Genomic DNA, 22,829 nt, shown 5'->3' on the forward strand with positions numbered 1-22,829 from the left:
GCTTGCGTCAGTTATGCGCTTTCGGGGTGGGAAGAGAGGGCGTGTCTGGCAGCTCAAGGGGCCCGCTGATTGGTTGGAAGGCGCCGGAGCCGGGCGGCTCCGCGGGCCACAGAAGGGCGGCACCGAGGACCAGGTCCTGGAGGTGAGGACCGGCTTCAGTGAGACTATCATGGCAGCTCGGGCCGGTCAGGGGGCCCTGAGAAAGGTGGTTTCGGGATGCCGTCCAAAGCCGACAGCAGCGGCCGGAACCCCGGCTCCGGCGCAGAGGCCTACCCGGAACGTCAGGTAATAAACAACGGGGGTGCTGCAGTGAGGGTAGCCTTCGGCCCCGGCTTGCTGAGTTGGGGGACCGAGAAGACTTGGGACGAGGGGGAGCCTGACCGGATGCGTTTCCGCGTCTCCAGAGGAAGAGGGTCTCCTGCGTTTGAGGAGTTCAGGTTTTGCGCCCATCACCCCGGCCAGAGGTTCGTGGGCCTGTTCCAGACACCCGTCTGAGTTGGTGACTCGCTTCCCTCGCGAGAGGTAGTGAATCATCGGCGGAGCGACTTTAGCAGCAGCTGATAGAGCAATTAAGAAAAAGGGTAACTTGGAGCTCTTCCGGTCTCCTCCCCTACGGCCTGCTGCTGTTGCTGCTCTTTTAACTTTGCCTCAGAGTTGCTGGGTGCCCGGGCTGTGGGAGTTTGTGGCCCGGCGGTGAGCCTCCTTCTTTTCCTCTAGCGTGCCAAGTGGCCAGACATACTTTCCCAGTTTTTGGTAGGAGACGTTTGCTTCCACCCTTTGGTGCTTGCAAAACTAAATGTAGCCATAGTAGGGGACCTGGATTTTTTTTCCCCGCTCGACTGTAACTTAGAGGTCCTGTAACCTTGAACCAGCTTTGGATTTTCCTGGTTGGCTCCTTTTTGGTGGGTGGAGGTGGAGACATGAATGATTCCATACTTCCACCGCTTAGTTTCCTTTTCCTGATGACTTTGTAATAAATTAATGCTCGAAAACTAAAGTTAGTATTTAAAATGTATTCAGTTGTAAACAGTACAGGATGAAGGGAGAAAGCACAAATGTTGAACTCCAAGAATTTAGATTTAAAGAATTTTTCAAGTATCCATCCCCCAGCCAACTCTAAATCTTTTTAAACAAATATTGGTTGAAACTGAAGTCTTGTTAAGGGAAATAACTTGAAAAAGTAGTTCTAATCAGTTTTAAGAAAAAAAATTGTTTTAGTGATTACATTAAGGTTTAAATTCCAAGACAAGTATTTACTGTTTATAATAATGAGGAAAGAGGGAGTTTATGAGCTTATTTTAGGCGCAAGCACTAACATAGGTTGTGGCGTTTATTATAGTAGGGTGAGATGTAGTATCGGAAGTTTAGTAACAAAAAACTGTCCTTCCTCTGATTCAGTTTTAATATCATGGTTTAACGATATATATGACTGTATGGCTCTTCATTACAGTTGAAGACGTTATTCTTTTTTTTTTTTTTTTTTTTTTTTAAGACGTCATTCTTGATAGTGTGTGAAAATAGATGTGTGGTCCAGGGCTTGTAACCATAGATAGTATGCAGACTCATCAGGAAAACTATTAGCTTGCTTTAAACACAGGTATTTCCTTTACAGTTGTAATCAGATTGTATAAGGGTTTTTATATGTATATGTGTATGTGTGTGTGTATGTGTGTGTGTATGTGTGTGTGTGTTTTCTTTTGGGGGAGGTAGAGTGGGAGGTTGGGGCCATGGTATTACATAAACTTGATACAAAATTCAAAACCATATACAGTGAAAAGCTTCATAGGCAACCAGTTCATCTCTCAGGAGCAACGGTTTTATCTTTTTTAAATAAAGGTTTATCACAGAAATGCTGCCTTTTCTGATACTGATTTATCAGAAAATTATTAATAAGTGTTTTCAATGTCTGTCACATAATTGGCTTCTGATAATAGGTAACAAAAGTGGGGAAAATAGGTAAAACTGTTATAACAAAGACAGCTAAAGAATGTCCTAGAAAGGGAACAGGTGATCAGGTATTTTGTACACCAGATTTGGTTTGTAATCAATATGACGAACAGAGATCCTAAATTATTTTATGTGGCTTCTTTTTTAAATATTTTTAAATATTTATTTTTGAGAGAGGGAGACACACACACACACACACACACACACACACACACACACAGTGTGAGTGGGGGAGGGGCAGAGAGATTGAGACAGAATCCGAACTCCAAGCTGTCTTCACAGAGCCTGACATGGGGCTCGAACTCACAAACCCTAAGATCATGACCTGAGCTGATGTCAGTTGAGCGTCTGACTTCGGCTCAGGTCATGATCTTGTGGGTTGTGGGTTTGGGCCCTGTGTCAGGCTCTGTGCTGACAGCTCAGAGCCTGGAGCCTGCTTCGGATTCTGTGTCTCACTTTCTCTCTCCCTTCCCCGTGCTCGTCCTCTGTCTCTCAAAAATGAACAAACCTTAAAAAAAATTTTTTTTTGAAGGAGAAGCTAAATTAATTGCCGAATTATGTTATTTCCACTGATCTGCTTCATTTAGCAGAGTAACTGTCATTCACTTAGGTTGGTATAATCCCACTTTCTTAAAAAAATTTTTAATGTTTTATTTTTTATTTTTGAGAGAGGGAGAGCATGAATGGGGGAGGGACAGAGAGAGAGGGAGACGTAGATTCCCACGCAGGCTCCAGGCTCTGAGCTGTCAGCACAGAGCCTGCCGCGAAGCTCGAATTCACAAACCTCGAGTTCCTGACCTGAGCCGAAGTCAGAAGCTTAACTGACTGAGTCACCCAAGTGCCCCGGTATTATCCTACTTCTAAGAAAACTCTGTAGTTTCACTCTAAAAAAAAAAAAAAAAAAAAAAAAAAAATCACAATAGGCTCTTTTTTAAAATTATTTTGAGAGTGAGAGGAAGAGAGAGAAAATCTCAAGCAGGCTCCATGCTGTCAGCACAGAGCCCAACGTGAAGCTCTATCCCAACTGTGAGATCATGACCTGAGCCATCCAAGCACCCCACAATAGGCTTATTTTAATATTATCTCTGCCTTTAAAATAAGATTCACATAACTAATCATATTTTTAAAGATTTTTGGAAACACTTAACACCTTTATTCTCTCTAGATGAACCTATCTAAATTGGTAACATATTTTTCTCTCTAGGAGATGAATTTATCTAAAATCTCTTTTGATTAAAAATAATAGAGATATCTTTAAAATATGCTCTTACCATCATTAAAAAATCAAATACTACTTGTGATGTCCTAAAAACCTAGAATTTAGAAAGCTGTCTTGTTTTGCAATATTTTTATCCCCTTGTTTATATTTTGAAGTGTTACTTACAGTTGGATGAAAAATCCTTTTAAAGTCTTAAAAAGAGGCCTGTAAGTTCACCTATATAGTTCATATGTCTGATTTCTTTACCATTACATTTTGACAAATAGTTATCAGTGTTTAGCTTAACCATTTTCATTAACCTTTATTTCATTGTCTGGAATAAGACCACCTAATTTTTATAAAGAGTATTAATTGTTCAAAAGTTCTTTCTTGGGGCACCTGGGTGGCTTAGTTAGTTAAGCAACCAACTTCGGCTCAGGTCATGATCTCACGGTTTCTAAGTTGGAGCCCCACATTGGACTCTGCTGTCAGCACAGAGCCTGCTTCAGATCCTCTGTTCCCTCTCTCTGCCCCTCCTCTGCTCGTGTGTGTGTGTGTGTGTGTGTGTGTGTGTGTGTGTGTGTGTGTCTGCTGACAACGCAGGCACACGCTTTCTTTTTCAAAAATAAATGTATGTTTTTTAAAAAAGGAATTATCAAAAGTTCTTTCCTTTACTGGGGCGCCTGGGTGGCACAGTCAGTTAAGCGTCCGACTTCAGCCAGGTCACGATCTCGCGGTCTGTGAGTTCGAGCCCCGCGTCAGGCTCTGGGCTGATGGCTCGGAGCCTGGAGCCTGTTTCCGATTCTGTGTCCCCCTCTCTCTCTGCCCCTCCCCTGTTCATGCTCTGTCTCTCTCTGTCCCAAAAATAAAATAAAAACGTTGAAAAAAAATTTTTTTAAAAAAAGTTCTTTCCTTTATTATGGAGCCTAAATTTGTCTCCCTCCGATTGGGCTTCTTGTTTATGTTTTGGAACCATACCTCAGGTATCATCCTTCTGGCTGAATATTCCCAATTTCTTCAACTATTCCTTGTTTAACTTGATTGTTTCTTCCTCCCCAGCCAAATTGTAGGGTGTCTATGTCCAAAGAAATTTTATTTATGTGTAAATTCTATTTATAAAACAAATTTTATGTATGATGACATAAGATTTCACTAGGCCCTCCATTCCCCTTTTAAAAAATAATTTGAAGATTTGATCTAATGAAATAGTACTCTTTTACTTGGAATTCTCCAAAAGCTTCTCATTGAGGATAAAATCCAAATTGCTTTATCCTGGCTAATAATTCCCAGCATGATCTAGCTCCAACCAGTTTAATATTATTTCATAGTACTCTCCTGGCTTGCTTTACTGATACTACACTGTTAGTCTTTTTCGGTCTGTGGATACTGCCAGGCTCTTTCCCTACTACCTGGAATGCCCCCTGCCTACCTCCCCTCCTTCCATATACTACACTCACATACACTGTGTGTGTATGCATACACATACACATTTATTATGTACATACATACCTATTTCTCTCTTTATATGGCTAACTCCTGTTATATCTCAGCTGAAGTATAACGTTAGAGGACTTCTGAGACTGCCCTATCAAAAGGAGCTCCTAATTACGTGTCCCCACCCCCTTTCTTTCTTAGCACTTCTTTTGAATGCTCAACTACAAAGTAATTCTCATACAGTTAATTTTTATTTTTACCATTATATCCCTAGTGCCTAGCACAGAACACGATCTCAATGAGTATATGAACTAATACATAAATAATAGTATAAAATAGTTATACAATAATCTTATTAGGGAAAGGCAGAAATATTCAGGTGAAAACAAGTGTATCAGGCACCTATATTTAGAAGCACCCAAACAACTAATATTCTAATTTCTTTGATATGTGTTTTTACATATACGCATTGAAAGGGAGACTGGAAGGTAAAGGAGTATAGAGCAACAGTTCTGAGAGGGCCACTAGATTTCCAATCTCAAGTCTCAGAGTGGGTCAAGAATTAAGGAACCTGGGGCACCTGGCTGGATCAATCAGTTAAGTGTCCAACTTTGGCTCTGGTCATGATATCAAGATTCTTGAGTTTGAGCCCATGTCAGGTTCTTTGCTTACGCTGGGGAGCCTGCTTGGGATTCTCTCTCTCTCCTCCCTCTTTCTGCCCCTCCCCCACTTTTGTGTGCATGTTCTCTCTCTCAAAATTAAAAAAAAAAAAAAAAAAGGAATTAAAGAACCTCTGTGGATCCAGCTGAGAAAACAACCTGGATAGATGAGTTGAATAGATGATGAGGGGCACCTGGCTGGCTCAGTCAGTAGACCATGGGACTCATGGCCTCGGGGTCATGAGTTCAAGCCCCACATTGGGGGAAGAGTTTACATTAACAAATAAAGAGAGAATAGTTGATGAATATTCTAGCAAGTGTATGGGAAGAATATGTTGTAATACGTGATGGTAGACTGAAAGCCAACTTTCTGGGAGAGATCCCTTTTGTGCCAGGAACTTCTAACCCAAACTGTAAGCTGTTATGTTTAGTTTTCTTCATGGTACTTAATAATTTTTTTTTCTGTGTGTTTGTGCATGCATATGCACACAATTCTGTGTGTGTGTGTGTGTGTGTGTGTGTGTGTGTGTGTGTGTGTAATATTCTAAAGTTGCAAAGTCTTCCAAAGTATGATAGTTACTGGGAGGCCAGACTGGCGCAGTTGGTGGAGCAGCAACTCCTGATCTCATGGTCATGAGTTTGAGACCCACGTTGGGTGTAGAGCTTACTTTAAAAAAATAAAGTGTGATAGTATTTTACAGTCTGTAATTTGTGTTTCCTCTTAATTTTCAATGCCATTCTAACTCAGGTAATTTTTGTCTTTTAGATATTTTGCTTCCTGTGGTATACTGATGAGCAGAACTCTTCCACTATATACCTCCTTAGTTTTGCCTAAGGAGATATATGCAAGAACTTTCTTCAGAATTGCTGCGCCATTAATAAACAAAAGAAAAGAATATTCAGAGAGGAGAATTATAGGGTTTGTATATAATAACTTTCTTGTATCATGACTTTTTTTTTTTTGGATTTTCTTCTTACAGAGTAAGCTCTGGTTTTTCTGGATTGGCCTTTCCATAGCTTTTGCTGTTTTATAAATATTTGTTGAATTAACATAATTATGTAGTGACTTTATAGGATAGATTTAAATCTTGACATATAAAGGAAATAACTGAACTGTTTATGACCTGTATTTTTGTACACTGTTCATTTCTGTAGTGGCAACATTAGTGATTTGTTGGGCCCAATATGTTTATATAGCTCCCTAACATATACACATGCATAGGTAAGTAACATGCAGATGTGCTAAGAGGCTCCTACCACCTAGAGCGTAGGTTGGCAAACTTTTTCTGTAAAGGGCCAGAGAGTAAATATGTTAGGTTTTGTGGACCATACTATCTCTGTAGCAACTACTCAACTCTGTCATTGGAATTATAGCCCAAAAGACCTACTACTATAGCCTGTAGTTAATAAGTGGGTGTGGCTATGTGCTAATAAAACTTTATTTACAAAACAAGGCAATAGGCCAGGTTTGACCCCAGATCTAGGCATATACACAGGAGAGAATAGAGAGACTGCAGTTCTGCTAAACCAGAAATACAGCATCTGTTCATAGGGGAATTTCTACAAGGGGGTCTTAATTCTTGACAGGCCATTAAGTATTACATGAATTCTTGTGAAAATGCATTTCATGAATTTTTCCACTTGCTCTTTCCCTTCTGTAGTAAAGTTTTCTGTAGTAAAGGACTTTCAGCAGACTCCACTTTTGTAACTAAAATCACCTTTATTACTGGCTGTCACTGTATTGGTTAAGGTAAAGCTAGCAGCTATATAAGTAAAACCCAAAAGTTTATTTCTTCCTTATGTAAAGTTCAAGTGAGTACTCCCCATCCATGCACAGCAATTTATGAACCGGGCTCCATCTAACTTGTACCTTTGTAATTTCTTAGTCTTCAGAGTCTCTTAAAAAGATATACCTGATTCTAAACCATATTGATTTGGAAGGGATTATTGGGAAGAACTAGTTACATAATCCCATCTAAATGCAAGAGGGGTACTGGGAATAGTAGCCTCCTTTTTTTTTTTAAGTCTGTTTATTGTTTAATTTATATCCAAGTTAGTTAGCATATAGTACAACAATGATTTCAGGAGTAGATTCCTTAATGCCCCTTATCCATTTAGCAATCCCCCCTCCCACAACCCCTCCAGCAACCCTCTGTTTGTTCTCCATATTTAAGAGTCTCTTATGTTTTGTCCCCCCTCCCTGTTTGTATATTCTTTTTGCTTCCCTTCCCTATATTCATCTGTTTTGTATCTTAAATTCCTCATATGAGTGAAGTCATATGATATTTGTCTTTCTCTGACTAATTTCGCTTAGCATAATATTCTCCAGTTCCTTCCACATAGTTGCAAATGGCAAGATTCCATTCTTTTAGATTGCAAAGTAATACTTCATTGTGTGTGTGTGTGTGTGTATATATATATATATATATATATATATATATATATATATACCACACCTTCTTTATCCATTTATCTGTCGATGAACATTTGGGCTCTTTCCATACGTTGGCTATTGTTGATAGTGCTGCTATAAACATGGGGGTGCATGTGTCTCTTTGAAACAGCACACTTGTATCCTGTGGATAAATACCTAGTAGTGCAATTGCTGGGTCATAGGGTAGTTCTATTTTTAATTTTTTGAGGAGTCTCCATACTCTTTTCCAGAGTGGCTGCACCAGTTTGCATTCTCACCAGCAGTACAGAGGAACTCCTCTCTCCACATCCTCGCCAACATCTGTTGTTGCCTGAGTTGTTAGTGTTAGTCATTCTGACAGGTGTGAGGTGGTATCTCATTGTGGTTTTGATTTGTATTTCCCTGATGATAAGTGATGTTGAGCATTTTTTCATGTGTCGGTTGGCCATCTTTATCCTTCTTTGGAGACGTGTCTATGCATGTCTTTTGCCCATTTCTTCACTGGATTATTTGTTTTTTGGGTGTTGAGTTTTATAAGTTCTTTATAGATTTTGGATACTAACCCTTTATCTGATGTGTCATTTGCAGATCTCCCATTCTGTTGGTTGCCTTTTAGTTTTTTTTTTTTTTAATTTTTTTTTTTTTTTTAACGTTTATTTATTTTTGGGACAGAGAGAGACAGAGCATGAACGGGGGAGGGGCAGAGAGAGAGGGAGACACAGAATCGGAAACAGGCTCCAGGCTCTGAGCCATCAGCCCAGAGCCCGACGCGGGGCTCGAACTCCCGGACCGCGAGATCGTGACCTGGCTGAAGTCGGACGCTTAACCGACTGCGCCACCCAGGCGCCCCGGTTGCCTTTTAGTTTTATTGATTGTTTCCTTTGCTGTGCAGAAGAAGCTTTTTTATTTTGATAAGGTCCCAGTAGTTCATTCTTGCTTTTGTTTCCCTTGCCTCCAGAGATGTGTTGAGTAAGAACTTGTTGTGGCTGAGGTCAAAGAGGTTTTTGCCTGCTTTCTCCTCGAGGATTTTGATGGCTTCCTGTCTTACATTTAGGTCTTTCATCCATTTTTTTATTTTTGTGTATGGTGTAAGAAAGTGGTCCAGGTTCATTCTTCTCTATATCGCTGTCCAGTTTTCCCAGCACCACTTGCTGAAGAGACGGTCTTTATTCCATTGGATATTCTTTCCTGCTTTGTCAAAAATTAGTTGGCCATACGTTTGTGGGTCCATTTATGGGTTCTCTATTCTGTTCCATTGATCTGAGTGTCTGTTTTTGTGCCAGGAAATAGTAGCCTCCTGATGGGCATCTTCTTCCCAGCAAGTATACCATGTGAAGTGAGCCTAAATAATTGGATAGGTAGATACTTTGCCAGAGCTGGTATCAGTTAAAAAAAGAAATGGCAATAAAAAGATTAATAGTGAATTGGTCTACTTTTTAAAAAAAATATTTATTTATTTTGAGAGAGAGCCCATGCGTGAGCAGAGGAGGGGCAGAGAGAGGGAGAGAATCCCAAGCAGGCTCCAAGCTGCCAGCACAGAGCCCAATACAGGGCTCAAACCCACAAACTGTGAGATCAGGACCTGAGCTGAAATCCAGAGTCAGATGCTAAACCAACTCAGCCACCCAGGCACCCCTGGCCTGCTTTACTTTTGAATCACTGTTAATATCTTCTTTTACTGTGTACCTGGCATTTGACAGCTATTACTGGGTACTTTACTGTTTCATTTAATTTTCACAATAGCCATGTATATTAGGTGTTGTTATTCCTATTATAGAGATGAGGAAACTGAAGCTCAGAGAGATAATGTACATGAAGTATGATTCCAAAGATTTTTTTTTCAAAGATTATTTTTTCCAACGTATTTACTTATTATTGCTTGCTTCCTTATTCTTTCTCAGGCTAAAATTATTTTTATTGCAAATTGGCCTTATCCAGTGATCTCTATCTTATCTTTTCCCCTGTATTTGACATAAACACATATTAGCTACCGTTTATTAAGTGCTTATTAAGCATTGTGCAATATGGCAAAACGATTTCACTTAACCCTCAGAAGAACTCTGTAGAGGTACTTTTTAGTTATGGATGAAGAACATAAAATTGAGAGGTTAAACAGCCTACCCAGGGTCATGTGGCTTACTATGTTTTAGGGTTGATACTTGAGCACAGTCCTTCCTGAGTATAAAGTCCATCTCCTTGACCACTATGCTGTATATACTGCTTTCTGAGTTGTTGTAGACTATTTTTATAACAAGTAAGTTCCAGGCTACAAGGTTTCATACTTCTTCATGGGACTTACTTTGGCCTTTATTTCAAAGTAACTAAAACCAAGGGGGTAGGGTGATTTTCCCTCCCCTCTGGTGTGGGCCTCATTTCATGCTCATAAAGATTAATTTAAACATTCATAAAGACTCATTCTGTCTTATTCTGAAACTTCCCTTTTGTAATTTAGATTGGGATTGTTTAAATTACTGTATAATTTTTCTTCTTTCACTTTTCACATATTATTGGCCATGGGAGGATGTGTCCTCCCTGCGACTGGAGGTGCTCACAGTTTCTTCAGCCACTCCAGACTTGGGCCCGGAGTCCTGGGGGTGGCTGGACACCTTGGGCATGTTCCCATCATCTGGGAGGGGCACTGGGTAGTTGTAGGGTGTAGCCTGGTTGATTATGACCATGTACTTGTTGAAGGGATTGGAGGGGGGCAGAATTATAGTCCCAGCCATCATGGTCTTGGTGGTGGTGTAAATTCCTATTACCATTTTGAGGTGAATTATGTTTTAACAGTGTTCAGTTTTTATAAGAATAATATGTATCTGGCTCTCATCATCTGCTCGTCTTTTGTATCCATAGACTGCTGCTGTTTCTGTTTGTTTTACATTTAGGCCCTTAAGTTTTTTTGTTGAATTTATTTGTAGGTATTTTGCAATTCTGTGCTGTTTTATAACTGGTTCTTGTTAGTGTAGGAAAAGTATTTATTTTTAAAGGTTCTTTAACAGGTTACCTTACTGAATTCTGAATTGCTTATCTTCTGAATTGACAGTCATATCACCTGCCAACTGATACTCTTGTTTTATTCTTCTCCATACATATGCCTCATATTTCATACTCTGATTTTACTTCAGCTAATACTTTCAGAACAATGTTACATAACAATGATAACTAGCATCTTTGTTTTATTTCTAACTCTAATGAGAATGCTTTTGGTATTTTACCATTTATGGAGGGAATCACAATTTTTCTTTTGGTTAATATGGTTATAATAATATAATTCTTAGTGTTAAGCCATCCGTGCATCTTTAAAAGAGTTGCATTTGATAATGTTTTTTTCAAAATGTATTTTTGGATTTTATTTGCTGATAATTAGAATTTTTGCCTTAGTAGTCACAGGTGACATTGGTCTATAGATTTTATTTTTTATGTTCTTGGTCAGGATTGGGTTGATGGAGTGTTATGCTGGCTCATGAAAAGAATGAGATGTTTCCTTTATGTTCTAGAATAGTTTCCTTTTTTTTTTAATTACAAAAATACTACATACTTGTATAAAAATCTAACAATATATAAGAATATGTACTAAGAGAGTCGATCTTTATTCCTACTTCTTTTTCTTGAGTTAAAAACTATTGTTTAATCTGTGTCCTTCCAGACTTTCATTGCACATAATCTGTTACCCTAACAATTTCAGGAAGAAGTAAACATCAGGTATTTAAAAGTGAGAAATATAGAATTTACATATAATTTTTCTTTTTTAATTTTTTTTAATGTTTATTTTTGAGACAGAGAGAGACAGAGCATGAACGGGGGAGGGTCAGAGAGAGAGGGAGACACAGAATCCGAAACAGGCTCCAGGCTCTGAGCTGTCAGCACAGAGCCCAACATGGGTCTCAAACCCACAAACTGCAAGATCATGACCTGAGCCAAAGTCAGATGCTTAACCGACTGAGCCACCCAGGCGCCCCTATGTATAATTTTTCTTAAATGGATAATAGAATAGTGCATATCCTGTCTACTTTGTAGTGTGCTTTTTTTCATGTAACAATATGTTATAAATTTCTTTGCTCTAAAGTGTATATTTGATCTTAAAAAAACAGGGGTGCCTGGGTGGCTCAGTCAGTTAAGTGTCTCACGTCAGCTCAGGTCATGATCTCAAGGTTTGTGGGTTCGGACGGCGCGTTGGGCTCTGTGCGGGCAGCTCAGAGCCTGGAGCCTGCTTCAGGTTCTGTGTCTTCCTCTCTGTGTGTCCCTCCTCCTGCTGATGGTGTCTTTCTCTCAAAATAATAAATAAACATTAAAAAAATGTTTTTTTAATAAAAATAAATAAATAAACTTAAAAAAAGGAGGGGTTGTCTGGCTGGCTCGGTCAGAAGAGCATGCAATGCTTGATTTCAGGATTGTGAGTTCAAGCCCCACATTGGGTATAGCGATTACTAAAATAAATTAATAAGTAAACTTTAAAGTATATATTTGATTATAATTTTTTTATTTTTTAATTATTTTAATTATTATTTTTTAACGTTTATTTATTTTTGAGACAGAGAGAGACAGAGTATGAACGGGGGAGGGTCAGAGAGAGGGAGACACAGAATCCAAAGCAGGCTCCAGGCTCCGAGCTGTCAGCACAGAGCCTGACGTGGGGCTCAAACTCACGGACCGTGAGATCATGACCTGAGCCGAAGTCAGATGCTTAACTGACTGAGCCACCCAGGTGCCCCTTTTAATTATTTTTTATTTTTTTTTATTTATTTATTTATTTTTTTATTTTTATTTTTATTTTTTTTTTAACATTTATTTATTTTTGGGACAGAGAGAGACAGAGCATGAACGGGGGAGGGGCAGAGAGAGAGGGAGACAGAATCGGAAACAGGCTCCAGGCTCCGAGCCATCAGCCCAGAGCCTGACGCGGGGCTCGAACTCCCGGACCGCGAGATCGTGACCTGGCTGAAGTCGGACGCTTAACCGACTGCGCCACCCAGGCACCCCTTAATTATTTTTTAAAGTTTGTTTATTTATTTTAAGAGGCAGCAAGTTGGGAAGGCGTTGAGAAAGAAGGAGAGAGAATCCCAAGCCAGCTTTGCGGAGTCAGTGCAGAGCCCAGTGTGGGGCTCAGCCTTATGAACTGCGAGATCATGACCTGAGCCTAAGTCAAGAGTCAGATGCTTAACCGAGTGAGGCACCCAGGTGCCCCTCATATTCAGTTTAAAATATATGTATGCCATATAACTAGGTGCAGTTAACACCTTTCTCTCTTTCTCTCTTTTTTTTTTTTTTTAAGATATTCTATGCAGGAAATGTATGATGTGGTATCAGGAATGGAAGATTACAAGCATTTTGTTCCTTGGTGCAAAAAATCAGATGTAATATCAAAGAGAACTGGATATTGCAAAACACGATTAGAAATTGGGTTTCCACCTGTGTTGGAGCGCTATACATCAGTAGTAACCTTGGTGAAACCACATTTGGTAAAGGTAATAGTTGTAGTTTTTGTTGTTTTTAAATCTTTCCCAAATGTTGATTATATCAAGTGAGTTAAAGTATGATAGCTTGAAAGAATGTCCCTAAACTAATCAGAGAAGGAAGGAAAAAACAAATGATTTCTTATATGTCTTCTAACTGTACTGTTTTATCCAGTATTGGTGTTATTCTTGCCAAATAGAAATTTGACTAGAATATGGAAATAAGAAGCTTTTTCTTTTTTTTTCTTCAGTTGAGGACTATTGCCCCTTAGAAAAGATTGGACCGCACAAGTGAGAACTGTTTTAATTTTTGCGCTAGTTTGTTTTTTTGATTTTTTGGTTTTTTTAAGTTAAGGAAAGGACAGTGGTGAGAGAATGAAGGTAGAAAAGATATAAATGAGAACATGAACACTGTCAAGGTCATACTGCCATGTGGCGGTACTGAAATGCCAAGTGCTATTACATGCATTCTATTGATTATTTTACCTTGTCAAAGGAGAATGCACATATAGAAAAGGTACTGGGGCTTAAATACACAAAACGACAGAATTCCATAGAGTTCTTTTGAATTCCTAGAGTTTCGTGGCCAAATACTTAAAGTGTAGTTGTGTTTTATGCCCACAAAATATCATTTCTTGGTAATTGGCCAGAGCTAAATGCCTTCGTCACCTCCTGTAAGGAGGTGCAGCTCTCATATCAGAGAGTCTACTGTCCAGTGAGGCTGACTTTGGAGTCCACCCTCATCTTACTCTCACAACTTGAACTCATATAAAAGGCTGTGCCACTCCGGGGCTTTGCCATTATGAATATTTCTATCTTTTTCCTCATAGTTTTGGAGATTTTTACTACTATACTGCACTGCCTCTCACATTAGCTAACATTTATTGAGCTCTTTGTGGTGCTTTAAAGCACTTCAATTACTTGTTTAATCTTCAAAACAGCCCTTTGAGATTCAAATGTTACTGTTCTCCATCATATAGTTGAGCAGATTAAGGTTTAGAAGAGTTAGATAACTTACCCAAGGTTACAGAGCCAAGACTCCAGCTCAGTCTTTCTGACACCAGTGAATATCTATATAATCTGAAAATGTTTTTCTGTTTCCTGACCTCAGTCTCTCTTTTTCTAAATGTTTGTTTATTTGAGAGAGAGAGAGAGCACAATCAGAGGACTGACAGAGGGAGAGAGGGAGCGAGAGAATCCCAAGCAGGCTCCATGCTGTCAGCACAGAGTCCCATGTGGGGCTTGATCTCACGAACCGTGCATGACCTGAACCAAAATCAAGAGCTGGATACCCAACCGAATAAGCCACCTAGGTGCCCCTGACGTTAATCTCTTAAAACTTAAATCTTCATATTCTATATTTAACTAAAAGAATTCTTGAGAAAAAAAAATAATAACCCTCAATTTTCTCCCCCTAGCTTTTTCTTTCCTTCACTGGCTTTTTATTTTAATTGAAGTATAGTTGACACACCTTCCCTCGCTTCTTAATACATACAAGATTAAGTCATCTGCTTTATTGTTGCTCCCCACCCCTTCCCCAGTACACACTACACACATGCACACACACACACACACACACACACACACACACACACACACACAAATATACTAAATGTTCAGGCAGTACCTTCCATCTTCAAGTTCCATGAATGCACCATACGGTGCTTATTGTGCGACCCTGTGCCTTTGCATACTTCTTACTCTTCTACCTGTAATGAACTTAATTCTTTGCCTAGTAGTCCTTCAAATTCTAGCTGTCTGATGTTGCTTTCTCCCTTTCCTTAATGTAAATAATCAGTCCTACTTCGGAGATTCTTCTGGGCTTTGTACATGTTTTGTTTCTCTTATCACTCTGCAATATAATTTATTTCTTCATCTGATTTCTGCTTGACAAGGTTGAGCTACTTGAGTGAGTGGAAGCTTCTCTTTTTCATCTTTGTGTGGCCTCAGCACCAATACTACAGTGATGGGAGTCATGAGAGCTTTGTGCTTAAGAAGTTCTCATTACTGTCTTTTTGGGTTATTGCAGATCCAGAGATGTTCCTCATAATCTCAGTAACTTTCACTACTGCCAAGGAGGGAGGAAACTGTATTAGAAAAAAAAATCTTCATAATAACATGTATGAAGTTATCATTGCTATCTCAATTTTATGAGGCTTAGTAAAATTAAGAACCTTATGCAAATTCACACTGTTTGTGTCAAATTGCAAAGGTATTTTTCATTAAAATAAGCTGCCTCGGGGCGCCTGGGTGGCGCAGTCGGTTAAGCGTCCGACTTCAGCCAGGTCACGATCTCGCGGTCCGTGAGTTCGAGCCCCGCGTCGGGCTCTGGGCTGACGGCTCAGAGCCTGGAGCCTGTTTCCGATTCTGTGTCTCCCTCTCTCTCTGCCCCTCCCCCGTTCATGCTCTGTCTCTCTCTGTCCCAAAAATAAATAAAAACGTTGAGAAAAAAAATTAAAAAAAAAAATAAAATAAAATAAGCTGCCTCATAGCGGTGCCTGGGTGGCTCAGTCGGTTGGACATCTGACTTCGGCTCAGGTCATGATCTCACAGTCCGTGAGTTCAAGCCCCACATCGGGCTCTGTGCTGACCGCTCAGAGCCTGGGACCTGCTTCTGATTCTGTCTCTCTCTCTCTCTCTCTCTCTCTCTCTCTCTCTCTGCCCCTCCCCTGCTCACACTCTGTCTCTCCTTCAAAAATAAGCAAACATTGGGGGCACCTGGGTGGCTCAGTCAGTTGAGCGTCTGACTTCGGCTCAGGTCATGATCTTGCGGTTGACGAGTTCAAGCCCCGCGTCAGGCTCTGTGCTGATGGCTCAGAGCCTGCAGTCTGCTTCGGATCCTGTGTCTCCCTCTCTCTCTTCCCTTTTCCCACTCATGCTTTGTCTCTCTCTGTCTCAAAAATAAATAAACATTTAAAAAAATTAAAACAAAAATAAACATTAAAAAAAATAAAATAAGGTGCCTCACTTAATGTGTCAATTGTTGAAAGATATATTTGAGCATAAGACACAACTATATATGTTCAATTTTCTGTTGTCCCTGGGTTCACGTTTTGGATTTTAATACCTCATACACACATGTGCTATAGAATAAAAATCATTATAACCAAGGGAGCAGGAGAAGCCATGTGACATTTTTGGTGAATCACTAGTTGCCTCAGATGTGCCTGTGATGTGTCAGTAATTCTAATGTACATGAATCTATAATGACCAGAAGCCCTTAGAAGTTTTCAGCAGATTTAATAGAGGCAACCGTTCAATGACTCTTACTGCCTGGGTCACAATATAAAATTTTGTATGCCGTAGTTTGTATTGTCTGGGTCAGTTCAGTCAGAGCAGCTAGTTGCAGGTCATCATCATAACACCTCCTGTTGTGATCAGCAACTCTCCTGTTAGGAATAAAGCCTTTTGCCATGTCTAAACATACCAGTAAAAACCTGTGGGTCCTTGGGCTAGATTATTTGTATGAGTACAGCACTGTCACATTTTGTGAAAAAGTAGTCAGAGGGAGGTGGTATATTGTGAGCATTCCCAGTAGCAGTTTTTCCTTCATTGTTAAATTTCCTGTAAGCATCTTATGTGATTGTAAAGAAGGGTAGAATGTATTACCTGAAAGCTGGGTAACTGAAATAATAAGATTTATAATAAACTTTTGATGCTTTTGAAAATTAGATGCTTATTACTGAACTACCAGTAAAACCAAACTCTTTCGGGCGCCTGGATGACTCAGTTTAATGTCCAATTCTTGATTTCCGCTCAGGTCATGATCTCACTGTCATGAGATTGAGCCCCAAGCCCTGTATCAGGCTCTGGGCTCGGTGTGGAGCCCACTTGAGAGTCTCTCTCTCCCTGTGCTCCTCCCCTGCTTGCACACGTGTGGTCTCTCTCTCTCTCTCTCTCTCTCAAAACAAAACAAAACAAAAAACCAAACTCCTTGAAGAAAATTTTCACTTCTCCCCAGTGACTTAGCATAATATGACTAAATTTAGCTATTAGAGTAGTTCAGTGGCTCAGTCAGTTGAGCATTCAAGTCTATAATTTTGGCTCAGGTCATGATCCTATGGTTGTGGGATCAAGCCCCTCAGTGGACTCTGGACTGAGAATGGAGCCTGCTTGAGATTCATTCTCTCTCACTCTCGCTCTCCCTCCTGCTTGCTCATTCTCTTTCTCTAAAATAAAAATAAAGTAGTTAGCATTTTAATGACTATTATTTTATCATGTCTAAGTAAATTTTATTTATTTTTTCCTCCCCCTAAATTTTAAAACATTCACTGGTTTCCACCTTAAAAATTAAAATACTGTCTTCTATGAATGTGAAAATAGAGCATTTCTTCATAAATGCTTTTTAGTATGGATGCAATTGATCTTTATAATGATTCTACCATGTTTTCATGTGATAACTGACTCAGAAGGCTTTAGATGAAGAGGAAGAATAAACATCAAATATATTTTAAGCTCTTTGGCTTCCAATTTGAACTATTTGTGGAGATATAGTCAGATATAGTCAAATAATCTTGCGTTCTGTGTTTAGGGAGACAGAAGCTAGGGAAGAAAAAATAACACTTTGGGGAAAAATGTTTATCTATGCAAGTCCTTTTGCCAACCTGTAGTGTATAGGCTCGGAGGAGGGACAATCTAAAGTGTTGAGGGGAATAAGTTAACAGAGAAAAAAGGGGTAGAGGGGCTTGATCATTTATTGGTCCCAGGATATGCCAAAAGAGCTGAAAACTTAAGGCTTAATTGGGGAGGGATGTGTTGATTTTGAAACAAGGGTTTAAAAGACGGTTTGCTGCTGAGGGAAAGTGGTACATATTCTTGAGGTCAGTTGTCTACTAGTATGAAGGCCCAGATACCGTCTTAGGATAGTAAGTAAAGAAGCTGAACTTTATTCAGAGTTGTAAACAGTCCTGACAATAGACTAGTGACTATGAACCTGGCCACCATTTTTCACATTGCAGGAGGCAACTCTTAAGTGGGTCTTAGCCTTCTTTTAATGATACAGAATGGGAACTATCAAGATGGACTGTACATAGTATTGCTAAGTATTATGTTTCAATGTATCCATACACAAAATAAACATGAGCACTGAAGAGATTAGAGGTTAGAAAGCAATGGATCAGGGATACTGGTCAGGACCAGACTCTCAGGAAAACTAGAACCACGGATGCCCTTAGAAATAGAGACTAATGAGTGGATGTAACTGACAAGAGAAGTCTTTGGGTAGGAAAGAAGAATTCTAGAATTATACTTGGGATCTGTGCCAGATACCTTATAAATATTTTAGTTGTATCATATGATGATATAAAATAGGTATTATACTCATTTTATAGATATAAGGAAATACGGTATTGGAAATTAACTTGTTCAGGATTACTTATAAGTGGCAGGGCTGGAGATAAACTTCCAAAAAAATCACTCCCTGTTTTGCTCCTGGAGAATGTCTAAGCACAGTGGGTGGCAGCAGTGAAAACGAGCACTGACAATCTTGGCGTATATTGGCAAGAGGTCACTTCCTAGTACCAAGCTGAAAATGAGATGTTTTTATCACCTGTGGTCTGACCTACAAACATTTCAAAAAGAAATCATCCTCAACTGTAGATTCTGGACAGTCCAAATGGTATTTTACACCTGTTGTATTTTCATTTTGTCCTAGGCATCTTGTACTGACGGGAAACTTTTCAATCATTTGGAGACTGTTTGGCGTTTTAGCCCTGGTCTTCCTGGCTACCCAAGAACTTGCACCTTGGATTTTTCAGTAAGTCTCTCATACAGCCCTCAGTTTGTTCCAAATATTAGGTGAGGTTTTGTTAAAGAAGGAATAATCAATTTATTAGAATCCAGTTGCCATAATTAATCTTAGGTGCATAGTGATTACTGAAAGACACTTTCAGAAAATCTCAAATTTCTGAGTGTTGAATACCTTTTTCTGTACTAACTTTATAAGAAAGAATACTAATGAATCTTTCTCTTTTTCTGTTCTATTTCTTGAAAACTTGAATAGTCATTCTCTATTTTCTAATTTTTACAGGTCCATAGATTATAAGACACATATTAAGAATTTACTAACAGCTTAATAACAGTTTATTAACAGCAAATGAAATCTACACATTGATTTCTACATCTTGTGGTGCAGAGATAAAGTGCAAAGGGGAAAATATGTTTTTAAAATAGGGAATATGGCATTTTCTTGTTCACATCACCTTAGCTATAGATAACTTAGAGCCACTTGTGGCTTTTCTTTGCCAACAGATAATACATGAATTGTTCTCTGTATTTGCAACTCAGGCATTGCATTTCAAGAAATAGTCATAATTTTTTTAAAAAATTTTTAAATGTTTATTCATTTTTGAGAGAGAGAGAGAGAGAGAGAGACAGAGTGTGAGTGAGGGGAGGGCAGAGAGAGAGGGAGACACAGAATCTGAAGCAGGCTCTAGGCTGCGAGCTGTCAGCACAGAGCCTGATGTGGGGCTCAAACTCACAAATTGTGAGATCATGACCTGAGCCGAAGTCAGATGCTTAACCAACTGAGCCATCTAGGCGCCCCTTAAAGTTTTTTTTTAATGATTATTTATTTTTGACAGAGAGAGACTGAGACAGAGACAGAGTGTGAGCGGGGGAGGGGCAGGGAGAGAGGGAGACACAGAACCTGAAGCAGGCTCCAGGCTCTGAGCTGTCAGCACAGAGCCCAGTACAGGGCTCAAACCCACAGACTGTGAGTTCATGACCTGAGCCAAAATTGGACACTCAACCAATTGAGTCACCCAGGTGCCCCAGAAATAGTCATAATTTTGATGCTGCTGTTCTCAGCTCTTGAGTTGCATTCATTAAAAAATTAGTGGACATTAATGAGACAGTTGAGGAAATTTGAATAAGGCCTGTGTAGATTAGATAATAGTGTTACTATCTAGTAGCATTAACTCTCTCTTAATTTCCTGGCTTTAATAATTGCACTGTAGTTCTGTAAAACATTAAAATAGGAGAATCTAAGGGTGCATGGGTGCTGCAGTCGGTTAAGCATCTGACTCCTGATCTGAGCTGAGGTCATCTCACAGTTTGTGAGTTTGAGCCCCATATTGGGTTCTGCACTGATGGTGTGGAGCCTGCTTGGGATTTTGTCTCTCCTTGTCTCTGCCCCTCCCCTGTTTGTGTTCGCTCACTCTCTCTCTCAAAAAAATAAACTTAAAAAAAAAATTTTTTTTCTAAATAGGAGAATCTGGGTAACGGGTGTATGAGAAATCTTTGTAGTATTTTTGCAACTTTCTTACAAATTTTAAATTACTTCAAAATGGAAAATTAAAGCAGTTGTAAAAGTTAGTGGCTATTTGGTCCTTAAAATACTCTTTCTCGAACCACTTGCCTTGACTTCTATCTTGAGGAGATATAAATAGTTCTCTTCTCATCTTCTTGCTACTACTTCTCATAGGAATACCTTATCAGAAGGGTTACTTCCCTTCTGTATTTCCTTTTGGGAAACAGGATAGATCCAAAAGGGGTACATTAGAAAGAAGCCAGACCGAAATGGTATTCATTCAGCAAAGCTTTTTTCCAGTTTTATCTTTAACTTAATAAAAGCAGATTCTTTGTCCTGAAATGAAATTCACTGTCCTTGTTTACTTAGGCTTATTGTGCCAGTAGTTGTGCTTACGGTGGAAAAGAAGTCTCCGTCTTCTGAGGGGTGGTAAAAATCTCATCTAGATATACCCGTACAACTCTACCTTACAGGCCGAGCAGCCCATTTCACAGTGTGAATACCATTATCCTAAGTAGACATTGAATAAGAGAAAGATCCTCCTAAAATAATTAACATTTTCCTACAGATTTCTTTTGAATTCCGCTCCCTTCTGCACTCTCAGCTTGCCACATTGTTTTTCGACGAAGTTGTAAAGCAGATGGTAGCTGCCTTTGAAAGAAGAGCATGTAAGCTGTATGGTCCAGAAACAAATATACCTCGGGAATTAATGCTACATGAAGTTCATCACACGTAAAGGGAAAAAAAGAACTGGTCACCTGTTTATAACTTTATTCACTTTTAGGAAGTGCTTTTATCATTTGCTTTCAGAAGTTAGAAAGCATTTGTTAAACCCAGCTTTGATTATAAACCTACACCGTTGAGAATTTGCACTTGGAATATGGAACCACGTGTACACAGAATTCAGTCAAGTGTAATTCAAAGTAATGTGTTTATTAGCATATTTACAATAGTAGGATGTCATCACTTTTAACCAGAAATTGAAACTGTAAACTTAAACCTTTTAATTATGACCTTACCTGAAAGTGGTTAGTTAAATACTCACACGGTATGTATTATGTTAACCATTATCACCTTTAAGTTATTAAACTCAGACTATTTATAACTTATTGTCATAGGGCCTGCCTCTTGGCTTAGGATATTCGAGTAATCATCAGATATTTAAAATAGAAACTTAGCCTTAAAAATACTGTTAATGAAGGTTCCTTGGCACTTTTCTTATTTTTAAATTATTCTTATGGGTAGTAGGTAATTCAGTGCTATCAATAGTGAGATTAACTCCCAGATTAAACAGTGAATATTTTTTTGGTGAGTGGTCCAGATCTTTAAGCTACTTTTCTTGTAGTTTGCAGCCCTCTCCCAGGTACTTTGACTGCTTTCAGTAATGCTGATTATGTGTCCGGTTTTGTCTACAACAGTGGGCAACACATGAAGATAAGTTGGTTGATAGATCTCCAGCACCATGCATCCCTATTTTCTATTTATTGTGTGTAGTCACTTTCAATAATGTATTTCAAACATATTTTTGTAAACAAATTAATGTCTAAGGAGTGAAGTAGTAACTTAATAAAGTTAGTTTGTTTATTTTTTGTACAGTTATTCTGGTTATTGAAATCCTCCTGTATTATTTCAATATGTATTTCACATAGACCTAGTAAAGTTTAATTGTGGCATTTAATGAAACAAATCTGGGCAAAATTCAGTCTTCCTTTAATCATTGTTGATCTTCTTCCCTCCTTTCACTCCACACCTAACAACCCCCTTGCATTACCTTTCCAACCAGAGTACTTTGTTTCTTCAGATCAACAGGGGACCTCAATAATTCGTTCACTACCTAAAAGCACGTTTGCATCAGTTTTTTTCAGTAAATCTGTTTTGAGTGCCTGCTGTGTGCCAGGTGCTGGTTATACAGTGGTGAGGTACTCCTACAGTCTACTCACATGGAACTGGTTGTGGCTTCACACAGGTAAAGCAGTATCTTTCCAGAGTATCTGCAGCTTGTATATAATTACTTTTTAAATAACAAAATGTTTTTAAATGGCAGATAGCATCCAGATATTTTTTTGTCCCTGTACATATTACTTTTCTTTTGATGGAAATAAAAATCTGTACTTTACCACTACCCTTATAAATACCATAAAAATAAATAATAAATAAATAAATAAATACCATAGATAAACTCCCAGGTTCAGAATCTAAGTTAGTGGTTGGGATCTAACTGAGCTGGTATTATGAGAGTATGTGGATGGTATTTTGGTCAGGGAGCCCAGGAACACACAAATAATGCCTTGATCTAGCCATCCACATAAACCATGAGGTTTCCCAAGTATGGTCAGAACCCAGATTGCAGTAAGTGGTAGGGATAGGGTACAACATATCCAGGCGTCTGGCTCCAGTATCTATGCGCATGTGTTTGCTTTACCTAGTACAACACTCCAGAGGCCATAATATATGCACTTAAGTTTTTCATCAATGC

The 22,829-nt window shown here is 39.1% G+C and overlaps 1 protein-coding gene across 2 annotated transcripts; it reads left to right on the top strand.

Moving 5' to 3' along the window:
* The first annotated feature begins 11 nt into the window (after positions 1 to 11).
* COQ10B (coenzyme Q10B) lies at positions 12 to 21,946 on the top strand. 2 transcript variants are annotated; one of them, XM_043577396.1, is made up of 6 exons: positions 172 to 285; positions 1,493 to 1,597; positions 6,005 to 6,157; positions 12,924 to 13,116; positions 18,758 to 18,859; positions 20,922 to 21,946. In XM_043577396.1, the coding sequence occupies exons 3-6, from the start codon at positions 6,030 to 6,032 to the stop codon at positions 21,087 to 21,089; spliced, it is 591 nt and encodes a 196-aa protein (XP_043433331.1). In that variant the 5' UTR covers positions 172 to 285; positions 1,493 to 1,597; positions 6,005 to 6,029; the 3' UTR covers positions 21,090 to 21,946. The 2 variants fall into 2 exon arrangements, with proteins under 2 accessions (XP_043433330.1, XP_043433331.1); XM_043577395.1 differs by lacking the exon at positions 1,493 to 1,597 and having other exon boundaries at positions 12 to 285.
* The last annotated feature ends 883 nt before the right edge of the window (positions 21,947 to 22,829 follow it).

The sequence above is a fragment of the Prionailurus bengalensis genome, chromosome C1, assembly GCF_016509475.1.
Source record: "Prionailurus bengalensis isolate Pbe53 chromosome C1, Fcat_Pben_1.1_paternal_pri, whole genome shotgun sequence".
Classification (NCBI taxonomy): Eukaryota; Metazoa; Chordata; class Mammalia; order Carnivora; family Felidae; genus Prionailurus; species Prionailurus bengalensis.